At 41.5% G+C, this 13,654-nt stretch overlaps 1 protein-coding gene across 1 annotated transcript in view; it reads left to right on the top strand.

The window, feature by feature from the left end:
* LOC126425012 (uncharacterized) overlaps positions 1-13,654 on the top strand; it is a 146,292-nt gene that overhangs the window by 83,860 nt on the left and 48,778 nt on the right. Inside the window, exons 6-7 of the mRNA XM_050087918.1 lie at positions 9,373-9,479; positions 12,445-12,734. Of these exons, the coding sequence (XP_049943875.1) occupies positions 9,373-9,479; positions 12,445-12,734 (397 nt within the window). The remainder of the gene's footprint in view (positions 1-9,372; positions 9,480-12,444; positions 12,735-13,654) is intronic.

Raw genomic sequence — 13,654 nt, 5'->3', positions numbered from 1 at the left:
AAAAAATCTTGGAACATTACAACAATTCTGACATATTAAGTGATTTCCAGTATGGTGTCAGAAGAGGTTGAAGTACTATGTCAGTAGCAGTACAATTTGTCCTTCATGTACCTGAAAAATAAATGAAAAATCCCAATCGGCAGGAGTATTCCTGGACCTATCGAGAGCTTTTGATAGAATACATAATGACTTGCTCTTATCAAAAATTGCAAAAAGTGGTGTCACTGGAAAACTGATGCAATCACTAGAAACATATTTAAAGGATAGACAACACTGCATGGAAATTATGTACTCTAATGGAGAAATAGTGGAGAGGAGAAGGTTGTAAGGTGCCTCTTACGTGAGGAAAACATTTTTACCAGTTTTAATAAATTATTGTCTCTTATTGATGTATTCATGATAGTTAGGAAGTGCTGTAGTCCATAGCCCGCCATGAATCAGAGAGCATTTCCCACGCTGGCTGTCTAGGTGACGAAGTGACCATATGTCGCACGTAATGGCGTGGGGCTCGGTGCTGGACCGTAGAAACAAGCGTTAGCCTGTGAAATATACATGACGGGAAGTACCGCCATCTTGGCGCCAAAGTCACTGATTTTGTTTATTTATATTTAATAATTAAAGTCATTTATGACAACATGAATACTAGGAGGAGCCTCTGGATGTTTAAAACTATTTATCATAATTTTGCCTCATTAAAATTCACACCTGTTCATTAAGAAATGCATATATTAGTAAGTACAAACTTGATTGGAAATCCATGAACTGTGACGAAACTAGTTAGAAATATGGACTGCGCGCGAAAGTCGGCAGTCAGCGTTAAGAGCTCTCCCTGTCTTGTTCAATGGTAGCCATGCTTTCGGTTATGAGTAGTTTGTGACATGAGTGTTTCATTATTGATCTAATAGGAATAAAAGTGACATTATGGCATTCTGAATGTTAATTTTGAGTAAACAGATGCCCCAAAGTTGATTGACAGCAATTTGAGGTAATTAGCTTCCACCGACAGACACATCCAATGCGCCAATGAAGAATCTGCACGGGACGACATTTAGGAGAGCTGCACCACATACAGGTAGGAGGAAATCCGATGACACAACCCACCAAGATGGATCAAGGAAGGTCCGACTTACACTCGCAAATTCCGGCTGGGAATGCTGACCTGTTATACTGTACGTCACATACACCACCCTCTACAGAGTCGCAGCTAAGCTGAGTAATGACAGTATCAGTTTAGGAGAGAGGGATCTTGCAAGGTCAAGTATAAGAAATATACATTTTGATGTTCCTCAGGACTCCATTTCAGGTCAAGTCCTATTCATAGGCTATGTGAATGAAAATTCTCTTGTCAATAAGCAAGCAATTGATCATTACATATGCAGGTGATACATCTGATGTCTGCTATGCAGACAATGAGCCCAGCCTAGTTGAAGAGATACATAACTTTACTGAAAAGGCAAGAGCTCACGTTGAAAGAAAGAACCTAAAAGTAAACGTAGAAAAAACTAGTATTATTCATTTTAAACCAAGTAGTCCAAACAGACAGAATACTGTGATTGATGAAATTTTACCAAAAACCTGTACAGATTGTAAATTCTTGGGTTTATGCATAGATGACTGACTTTCATGGAAGCAACGAGCTGATTATGTCTGTAAAAATATATCACTCAATCTATATGTATCAAGAAGATTATCACAGTATCTTAATTCTGAAACCCCAAGGACTGTATATTATGGATTAGTATTATGGGATGGGACATGCCAAACTAATGTGAAAAGTGTTTTCATACTGCAGGAGGATCATAGCGAAAGTAAAACCAAGAACTTATTGCAAACCCCTAATCATTAGACACTAGATTCTTACAATTTATGCCATGTATATACTAGAAATTATAATGCTAGTGAAAAAAGACACTAAGATCACAAAAAGAAACATAGATATTCATAGCTATGAAACAAGGCATAGAAAAGATTTTTATATGGTTAACAGAAGATTAACTTTAACAGCAAAAATCCCCTATGTCAAAGGAGCTTTTTTTAATAACTTGTTGCCAAATGAAGTGAAGATATTGACGGGGGATACTTTTAAGAAGGAAGTTAAGTGGTGGCTTATCCAAAAATGCCCCTATAACTTGAATTTATTATGAATTTCAACATAATAAGAAATAATGTAAACTAAAAAAATTTTAATTGTAAAAACTTTATACTTATTTGAAAACGCACATGCATGTAAAATTATATGTTACGAGCAATAAATTGAAAATTGAAAGCTTCCCTATGCCTTCTGCTGACACAGTCACTCAAATCCTCTTTCAGTCAACTGTCATTTCCATAGTGCTTTCTGCTCACAAAGTTGTTCAATTTGGGCAAAAATGGTAATCATTCAGGTCAAGTCCTGGATGTAAGGTGTATGCTCAAAAATTTCCCATTTAAACTGCTAACTCAAATGCGGGTGAGCATTATGGTAAGGAACCACAGCACCACTGGACACCAGGCCACATTGTTTGTTTTGAACAGCACGGCGCATGTGGCGAAGGGTCTGCCGATAGGACATTGCAGTTCTAGTCTACATCTACGTTTATACTCCGCAAGCCACCCAACGGTGTGTGGCGGAGGGCACTTTATGTGCCACTGTCATTACCTCCCTTTCCTGTTCCACTCGTGAATGGTTTGCGGGAAGAACGACTGCCAGAAAGCCTCCGTGCATGCTCGAATCTCTCTAATTTAGTCTCTCCTGTAGGTGTAAAGTCAGTGAGTAGGATGCCCATGTACATCCAAAACACTGTGGCCATAATTTTTTGATGCTCAAAATTTGTTTGGGATATCATTCCATTGATGGCACTTCATTTCTGGACTTTTATGCAAAACTCAGGTTTCATCACCAGTAACAATGCAGGTCAAAAAACAACTCATCCCTATTTTACAGTACAGCTCCCATTTATGCAAATGTGTTCATCTGTCATCTTGTATACACTTCTGTATACCCTGAATTGTCACTATCTATTTGATAAAGAACAGATTGTGAAATTTCAGGAAAGCAGAAGATCAATACATGCTGCTGGATTTTTTCCACAGTTGTCGGGTTCTTCAGTTACAACTGAAGGTCGACCTGTCCATTCTACGACATGAATGTTCATTCATCCAGCATTAAACATGATGCACCTTTTTGAAATGAAACTTTATTCATCACATTTCAATGAACTTCAGTTATCTGTGTGTAAATTTTGATACACCAAATTTTTGCATTCAGAAACTGTTTTACACTAGAACATCACACGTGTCTGGACCACTAATTTTATCATGCATTTTAAAATTGTACAAAAAACTGTATACAACCAGTCCTTCTCACAGTTAGCATCATGCCTGCACCATCAGTTAGGAAGGTTCTTTGATATGGCAGCAGGGGTGGGTGAAGAATTGCATGGCTCGTATTATCAATGTTTTTACTTTTAGAATGACCTATGCATATACAGGGTGTTACAAAAAGGTACGGCCAAACTTTCAGGAAACATTCCTCACACACAAATAAAGAAAAGATGTTACGTGAACATGTGTCCGGAAATGCTTAATTTCCATGTTAGAGCTCATTTTAGTTTCTTCCACCTACGCTCAATGGAGCACGTTACCATGACTTCATACGGGATACTCTACCTGTGCTGCTAGAACATGTGCCTTTACAAGTATGACACAACATGTGGTTCATGCACGATGGAGCTCCTGCACATTTCAGACGAAGTATTCGTATGCTTCTCAACAACAGATTCGGTGACCGATGGATTGGTAGAGGCGGACCAATTCCATGGCCTCCACGCTCTCCTGACCTCAACCCTCTTGACTTTCATTTATGGGGGCATTTGAAAGCTCTTGTCTACGCAACCCCAGTACCAAATGTAGAGACTCTTTGTGCTCGTATTGTGGATGGCTGTGATACAATACGCCATTCTCCAGGGCTGCATCAGCCCATCAGGGATTCCATGCGACGGAGGGTGGATGCATGTATCCTCGCTAACGGAGGACATTTTGAACATTTCCTGTAACAAAGTGTTTGAAGTCACGCTGGTACATTCTGTTGCTGTGTTTTTCCATTCCATGATTAATGTGATTTCAATAGAAGTAATAAAATGAGCTCTAACCTGGAAAGTAAGCGTTTCCGGACACATATCCACATAATATATTTTCTTTCTTTGTGTGTGAGGAATGTTTCCTGAAAGTTTGGCCGTAGCTTTTTGTAACACCCTGTATATTTTCTCACTACAAGTGCACACCTATAGTAATGAACATGACACTTCATTACCTCAAGAGTACTGGAATGGGAAAACACTTGTCACAGAGTGGCTGCCCTGTTAGTCTGATACACATAGGCAGAATGTAAACATTTGACTGAGGGTGAGACTGCCGGGGCCTGACTCCAAAAGCTGTCGGCCACTGCTAGCATCTTACGACATCTGTGGCGTGCCGTACAACTGTGCACCCGGATTGCGGGTGTCGAATCTCGTGTGTGTCACTACACTCCTCCTCCTTGGGGGTGCAGTGTCACTGATTCCCTAGGCAAAAAGTGGGCAGCCACAATGTAGAGATGGTGCTCACATCTGTGGAGGGCTCAGACGTGAGAGGGGAGAGCAACTCCCGGTTGATGAAGATCTCGGAATGTGGGCAAAAGAGGCCGGTGCGAAGAGTGCCCTGACGCCACCCTGTTGGAGCGTGAGACGACAGGGTGCTGATGGGTATTCTGAGCCAGGATCCGTTTCAGTGTCTGGTGGCAGTGGGAAAGGTGAAGGTGACTCCTCCATAGGCTGAGGCCACGTGGGAGACACTGAACTGGTGAGGAGCACGCCACCAGCTGGGAGGCACCAGTGCTGCTATCGGAGGCTGAGACATCGTAGGCTTGTCAGGCAGTGCTGACGCAGGTGGAAACTGAGACTGGAACACAGGCAGATAGGTGGCACTCAGCAACTGCGATACTAGTGAAGGCTGTGATGCAGCCGGGACAGATGAGCTGATTTTGATGATGCCGGGCCTCCTGAACTCCCGTCCAGACAGTGTAGACATGTTGGCCATTCTGACACATGATGGTTGCCAGTAACTAGTGGGGGTGCCAACCAAAACCACTCACCAGACTGTTGTCCGTGGTGGAAAGTGCTGTACAGTAGAACATCATGGCAGGTGAGAACCCGGACGGAGGACTGGTGACTGATACCCTTGGAGAAACTCGGCAGGGCTGTGGGAACCAATAGAAGTCATCTGGTAGGCCGTCAGAAAAAACAATAAAACCCTTCTCGGTGGCAAAGTCCTGCAGATATTTTTTAATCCGTCTCTTATAGGTGCGAACCATGCACTTGGCCTCCCTATTAGACTAGTGAAGAAAGGGAGGTGAGTAACATGGTGAATGCCCTACCGTACACAGAAATCATGAAATAACTGGGATAGGAGCTGAGGTCCATTTTCAGCAACAAGAGTAGTGGGGAGACTTTCCACAGCAAAAATTTTTGCAAGGGTCTGAATAGTAACTTCGGTAGTGGCCAAGGAGCATCGGTCTACATATGGAAAATGTGAAAATTTGTCAATACAATCGGCCACAACACATTCAGAAATGGATCCACAAAATGCAAATAGAGGCCTTCCCAGGGCTGGGTTGCTGGAGGTCAGGGAAAAACAAAGCCATGGGAGCCGTCTATAGACTAGTACACTGGGGACATGCAACAACCAAATGCTGCAGCTCCCGGGCATTGGTGGGCCAATAAACATGTCTGCAAGCCAAGGCTTTGGTGTGGGAAAGCCCCCAGTGACCGTCATTCAAACAGGTGTTGGACCTCCCACTATAAACTGCTGGTAGTGACCAACCTGGGAGCTGCATCATCTGTCGAGAGGAGGAGAATCCTGTCTATGCCTGAGAGACGATGGCTCGAGATGAAGTAGTTAGGAAGTGGACAGGAAGCATGGCCCAGAGGATGAAACGACCAAGCCAGCTGGATGAGGTGGATGACCTGCTTGAGGCTGGAGTCAGATGCTGTAGCCTTGGCGATATGGATACTAGTGATAGGAAAGCCACCTACTTCTTGGTGGGAGGTGATATCCAAATGAAAACACACAAGCTTCTCTCTGTCAAATTTGGGCTCTAGTCCGACGGGCACCCTGGATAAGGTGGCTGCACTGTCATGGCACCCAATGGGGTGAAAATGGATACCGTAGTGGTATTTGGGGAGGGACAATGCCCACACTGCAGTCAGTGGGCCAACATGTTTGTTGTCTGGCAGATGCGCTGAATAAGGAAACTAATGGCTTGTGGTCCATAATGAGTTGGAATTTGGTGCCATACAAGAACACATGATATTTGGTGACCACATAAACAATGGCCAGAGTGTCCTTCTCGACCTAAGAATAGTAGACCTGTGCTGAACTGAGAGTTTTGGATGCAAATTTCAGTGGCTGCTCAGAGCCATCTGCATTCTGATGGGTGAGGACTGCCCCCATGCCGTACTGCGAGATGTATATAGCCTAAGCCAATGGTTTGTTTGGAGCAAAAGGAACTAGACACAGTGCTGACATGAGGTGGTCCTTTAGCATGAAAAAGGCGTGGTCGCACGCAGTAGGTCATACAGAGGAAGCACCCTTGTGGAGAAGAAGGTAGAGAACACCTGATCGGGAGTGGGTCATGATGATGACACTTCCTGGGTATTTGTCCATGTTCTCTGATACTGCATTCTGTGCTGTCCACAGTGTGGACTTCTTATTGACACTTACAACAGACAGCCGAAGGCTAGGGAAATACTGATCTAGCATGTAGGGAGTAGTAAGATGCACACGATGGCGACAGGGAGTGGTGGCTGAAACGCTGTTTACGTGCTGCACGAAAGCCACCGGATTGGCCAGCTTGTACCACCGACACGTCGGCTTCTCCAGATGCAGTGCACGCGGCTGAGCCACCCAGCTTCCAGCTGCCAAACAGTGGCATGGGAGACCTCATAGGACTGAGCAATTGGTAGCACCTTGTCAAGGGTTTTCTTGTTGCAGGGACCATTGCCGGACTTCTGTGTCAGGGGCAGAGCAAATTATAACATCCTCAAACATGTCATCCACATATGACTCTTTTTAACTTTGATGTGACAAAATGACACTTGTGCCTAAGGGCATGGTGAATCGCGGCTGATAAGATTGATGGGACGTTTTCTTGCATTGATAGAATTCAACCCTAGCGGGTACAACGTGCCTGCGGTGGCAATAATAGGAAGACAACAGTGAGCATAAATTGTCAAAAGACAATGAAGAAAGTTCCTGTAATGGGGCCAACTATCGCAGCACCTGACACAAGGTGGGAGAAATACATGACAAAAAGAGTGCAGACAAAAACTGTGCGTGACATACCGCCCCACGGTGCCGTGCATATGCTTCCTAATCTGCCACTTCCTCGTAAAACAGTGAGAATGGAGGAGAAAACATAGCCGGAAATGAAGGGGAGAAAGCAATGCCAGCACAGCCAGTCACGTGACCATAAGAAGTTCTGTCTGTTGTTACACCAACGTTTGAAGCAGAGCTTCCATGCCACAATAAGAAAATGTTCACAACCGAATGACAAAAGCAACCACACAACAAAGCACTCAAAAAACAACCCTACTCATCACCAGTGAGTTCTGACTACAAAAACACACATTTAATAACAAACATGGCCCTTCATTACTTCAAGAGTAATGGAACAGGAAAACACTTGCTATGGAGTGGCTGCCCCACTACTCCAAGATATGTAGGCTGAATGTAAACATACGACTGATGGCGAGGCTGGCCAGACCTGACTCTATAACCCATTGGTTGGCAAGTAGAGTGCACTGTGGAGAGATTTCATATACCTCTGAAAGTGGAGGCCTCTGTCAGTGCTAGCATCTTGCCACTCCTGTAGTGTGCTGTACAGCTGTGCCCTCAGATCGCAGGTGCGGAATCTTGTATGATTCACTACAATATACAATGCAGGTTCTTTCATTGCCACTGTTGCAAAATACTAATACAAATTCTTTACAAATGAATGGAAAAACTGGTAAAAGCTGACCTCGAGGAATATCAGTTCGGATTCTTTAGAAATATTGGAACACTCAGGGCATTACTGAGCCTACTACTTAACTTAGAAGGTAGGATAAGGAAAGGCAAACCTATGTTGACTGGAATACTCTCTTTCACGTTCTGAAGGTGGCAGGTGTCAACTACAGGGAGCAAAAGGCTATTTACAATTTGTATAGAAACCAGATGGCAGTTATAAAAATCGAAGGGCATGAAATGGAAGTAGTGGTTGCGAATGGAGCGAGACATGGTAGTGACCAATCCCCGATGTTATTCAATCTGTATATTGAGCAAGCAGTAAAGGAAACAAAAGAAAAATTTGGAGTAGGAATTAAAATTCATGGAAAGGAAATAAAAACTTGGGGTCTGCTGATGACATTGTCTTAAAAGAAGGATATTAGATGAAAATCAACAAAAGCGAAATGAGGATAATGGAATGTGGTCAAATTAAATCAGGTGATGCTGAGGGAATTAGATTAGGAAATCAGAAACTTAAAGCATTAAATGAGTTTTGCTATTTGGGGAGCAAAATAACTGATGATGGTCGAGGTAGAGATGATATAAAATGTAGACTGCCTAGGGCAAGGAAAGAGTTTCAGAAGAAGAGAAATTTGTTAACAATAAGTATAGATTTAAATGTCAGGAAGTCTTTCGTGAAAGTATTTGTATGGAGTGAAGCCATGTATGGAAGTGAAACATGGACGATAAATAGTTTAGACAAGAAGAGAATAGAAGCTTTCAAAATGTGGTGCTACAGAATAATGCTGAAGATTAGATGGGTAGATCATGTAACTAATGAGGAGGTATTGAATAGAATTGGGGAGAAGAGGAGTTTGTGGCACAACTTGACTAGAAGAAGTGATCGGTTGGTAGGACATATTCTGAGGCTTCAAGCGATCACCAGTTTAGTGTTGGAGGGCAGTGTGGAGGGTAAAAGTCGTAGAGGTAGATCAAGAGATGAATACACTAAGCAGATTCAGAAGGATGTAGGTTGCAGTAGTTATTCGGAGATGATGAAGCTTGCACAGGATAGAGTAGCATTGAGAGCTGCATTAAACCAGTCTCTGGACTGAAGCCCACAACGACAGTTTTCAGTTAGTGATTTTCAATTTTGTTATTGAGTATCTTTCAGATGTCTGTCATCTGACATATATTCATTGCAGTGTTCCCCTTATATTGAATTTTACTCCTTTTTTGCTGTCTATGTAATATGGCAAGACTTTGTTATAGAGATCTTAATTAATGCTGATTTATGTTGTTAATGTAGCTGGAGTGCTACTATGTGCTCATTAAATCTAATTTTGAAAGGGCCTTTTTAAATTTATGCAGGTGCGGCTTGCAGCATGTGTAGCTGTGCGGAAATTTTTCCTGGCTCTGCCGGAGAAGTCTCGCAATGCCTTCTATCCCCAGCTGCTGCCTAGGATGTGCCTCAACAGGTAATGAAACCTTCATCTTTCTAAGATTACTGTGTGTGGTTCAGTACAGGAGTCAGTATTCTGTTGCAAAGGTCATTAACAGTAACAGGTTTTTTACAGGTATATGACAAGAAATTGTAATCACTGAAAATTTTATAAAAATCATTTTATGAAGTTATTGTATAATTTTCACAGACTTGAGAAAATACTCCATACTTTGTCAATGTTTCACAAAATTGTATTTCACACAGCGTAAGTTTTGTATAAGAAGCCCATTATCTATGTTACAATTCAAAGACATTAATTGTGCCTTCTAATATACTATAAAGCAAAAAATCTGTAACCAAAAGTAATTAAGTGACAATACATGCATTGGTGTTGTAATATCTAATAGATTAGATGTTATATTTATGCAGTATTGGCATTGGGTTAAATAGGTTCCAAGTTACATATAGAATTCTGACAATCCACTATTCTTACTGGAGTACTGTTTACTACACAACATGGACCCAAGGTTGTTTCAGTAATTTTCAGAGTATCTGGGGATCGAGTGTTATAAAAATTAACAGCACACTGTGGGTGGGGGAGTAGGAGCAAAGCTAAGTATTTTCTTTTAGCTATTGTGTAGTATCCAGAAATAGTGAGGAAGAGTTGGGTTGGGTTGTTTGGGGGAAGAGACCAAACAGCGAGGTCATTGGTCTCATCAGATTAGGGAAGTCGGCCGTGCCCTTCCAAAGGAACCATCCCAGCATTTGCCTGGAGGGATTTAGGGAAATCACCGAAAACCTAAATCGGGATGGCCAGACGCGGGATTGAACCGTTGTCCTCCCGAATGTGAGTCCATTGTGCTAACCACTGTGCCACCTCACTCGGTAGTGAGGAAGAAAAATTTGTTTGGTCATTCAGTAGCAGTTCTGGGTGGCTCTCCAGATGTTTTAAGGTTTCTAGCCTGCCAAGCCCTGAAAGTGTCTGTCCTCTGTGTCACGAGTGCTGTATTTTGACACTGGTTCGATATAAAAAAAAGTGTTTGGTTGTGTAAAAATGTATTTTATGTTGAAAGACATTCCGGTCTGCAGAACTCTGAAATAAACATTATTGATTGCAGTGCAAGTCATAGTAATTTTTCACTCATTTTACAAATATAGCCCTAATTATACAGTTTATTACATTATGAACAAAAACATGAAAGTTCATTCATATTGAAAGGAACAGATTTTATTATGTTCTTACTGAATGAGTTTCAAGCATAATTGCTGCTGGATTTACTGTGTAATAAATCACCCAATTTTCAGACAAAAAATACAAAAATTGTTATAAGTGACTTCAACAGTAATAGCAATGTATGGGGATAAGATCATGAAGATGAGAATGTGGCATCTGTGCAAGAATGGCAAAAATGAAGCATCTTACTTTAATCAATGATGCAAAATTACCTGTATCATTCAACAGAGGTAGGAGGCACACTTACAGTGCTGACCTCATACTCAATAACAAGAGTTTCAGCTAACAGTGTAAAATCTGCTCCCCAATATCTAACTCGCAACATAGACTAATAATGTGCGAAGCTTTACTGTGGCCAGGCCACAGAAAGTACTCTTTTGTAGAAGACAGAATTTTGAAAAGGCAAAATGGTTGAAATTTCTAGAAATTTTGGATGTTAAAGTATCTTCAGTAGAACATAATCAAGAACCCTATAATATCTTCACTGCAGCTATAAAGAGATGCTCCAGAATATCTATACCCTGCAGCTGCCAGACATATTATAGCAGTGGTCTCATCACACATGAAGCTGCTCTACTTTCAGAATACCGCAATTTATTACATGAAAATCCATTTAGTGAAGCAACTGTGGAAACTAGAAACAAGTACTTATTACTATAAAAAAGAGAAAAAAGGCTCAGTAGATTAGAAATATTGAGGACTTAGATATGAGAAGAGACAGCTATCAAGCATGGAGACTTTTAAGACATTTAAGCAGTGATACAACGAAGACCACTGAACATTATAACATAACTGGCAACTGAATAGCACATCAGTTATTGCTAAATTGGAAGGCCACCCATAAATCTAAAATGCTCAAGCTTTGTGGAGAAGAGCAAGAGGAGAGTAGTTAGCTATCAAACAGAGTAAAAATGGAAAATGGAAAAATCAGTATCCAAGAATAGTCACCCTAATGCTCTGCATGCTGTCTTTTATATATGAGCTACACTTTCCTGAAATTCTTCCTGTAAACTGAAGTCAACCATTCGCGTTCTCTATTACCTTCCTTCTGTGTTTGCTCTATTATGTGTCACTCTGTCGTGTTAACCGGCACACTACTAATGCTGTATGCAAACATTAAGAGATTGTTTTTCCTACTCATCTGCATTAACTCACATTTTTTTATACATTTAAAGCAAGCTGCCAATCATCACACCAACTAGTAATTCTGTCTGTCACCTTGTATTCTCCTACAGAAACTCAACAACCTACCCGTACACAACAACATCAGCAGCAACCATCTGTAGATTGCTGCTCACCCTCTCTATCAGATCATTTATTTGTAAAGAGAATGAGAGCAGCCCTATCTCACTTCCCTAGGGCACTCCTGACGATACCCTCATACTTGCCGTCAACCTTCTACTAGTTGTGCCAGCTGACAGGTAGCTATTCCTCAAGTTTGCCAGGTGCATTTTGTGGTGATGTTTGTGTTTCAGGCTATTAAAGATTCACGTGGACTTCTCACTGAACATTTGGGAAATATAAATGAAAACTTTGATCCTAAACACAATTTAAGAGGACCTCAGTGTTCTATGTGCATGCATGTAAAAGATATACCCTTATGAAACTGGATGATTCTTTTTAGAGTGAAAATGTTGTAGTCAGATGTGTAAGTAAAAATTTAGACCAAGTTACTACCTTCATTCATGTAGGAGATAAAGTGTCATGAACCTGGATGAATCTTTTTGAAACAGCATGTGCACTGCACAGTAAAACCCTGTTGCAGGTACTACATGGTAGCAGAAGGTGTGAGACTGTATTCGCAAGAAACATGGCGCCAGGTAGCAGGAGCGGCAGGGGTGGAGTTGGTGGAGTCGCACTTGGAGGCGGCGGTCGCGTACTACGAAAAGGTGGCGCTGGACGCAGACGGCGACGCTGCGGCCCGGGAGGCTTCCTGCTCATGCTTCGGGGAGGTGGCGGCCAAACTGTCCCACTGCGTGGTGCGGCCACACACAGGCCGCATGCTCAAGGTGCTGCTAACCTGCTTCAGGGATGACTGCTGGCCAGTCAGGGACGGTACGTGTGCTGACTGTTACTGTGTGTAGCTCTCAGGGGCAGGTTCTCACCCCAGCAGGATGGGCTGTATATTCTGTGTCTATACTAGCCAAATACTTGGCATTGCCTGGTTGCTTATTTTCTGTCACCTCCCTCCCAACAGTGCAGTGAAATTGTAGTGATTCTTCTGTCAGTAATCTTTCCTCAAATAGCAGGGTAAAGAGTGTTTTTTATTTAATAAAAGATGTCTATCTCAGAAAATAATTAGTAATGATTCTAGTTAACTTTGCTTATATATACAGACTGTCCCATGAGGAACGGTCGGGAACAGTCATTCGAAGCAAAAAAGTCTAGTAAACATGAGCTCTAAAGTGTGTACCTTAAGAGCTATGAGTAGTTCTTCACCTACTAAAACAAGGGAAAAAAATATTCAGCAAACATGGGTTCTAAACTGCATACTTTAAAAACTATGATTACTTGTCCATCTTCACTACTGTGAAACACATCTCGTCCACTGAACAAGTGCTCATAGCTCTTAAGCAGGTAAACAAAAAAATGTTTTATTTTATGGCCAAATTCAGTGTTATTTTTTGCCAATTTTGGTGTTATTTTTTTCTAATTTTGGTCTTATTTTTTGCCAATTTTGGTGTTATTGTTTGCCAATTTTTGTGTTATTGTTTGCCAATTTTGGTGTTATTTATTTGTTGCCAAACTCAGTGCTATTTTGTTGCCAATTTCTCTGTTACTTTCTTTCCAATTTCACTTTTTTTCCTAATTTCATTGTTATTGTTTTGCCAAATTGTGTGTGCTTTTTTTTACCAAATTTGGTGTATTTGTTGCCAATTTTTGTGTTATTTTTTACCAAATTTGGCATTTTTGCCAATTTCAGTGTTATTTTTTGCCAAATTTATTGTTTTTCCCAAATTTGGTGTTATTTTTTC

Source organism: Schistocerca serialis, chromosome 10, assembly GCF_023864345.2.
Source record: "Schistocerca serialis cubense isolate TAMUIC-IGC-003099 chromosome 10, iqSchSeri2.2, whole genome shotgun sequence".
Taxonomy (NCBI): Eukaryota; Metazoa; Arthropoda; class Insecta; order Orthoptera; family Acrididae; genus Schistocerca; species Schistocerca serialis.
Note: the sequence above shows the minus strand (reverse complement) of the source record. Positions and strands in the feature narration are given on the sequence as shown.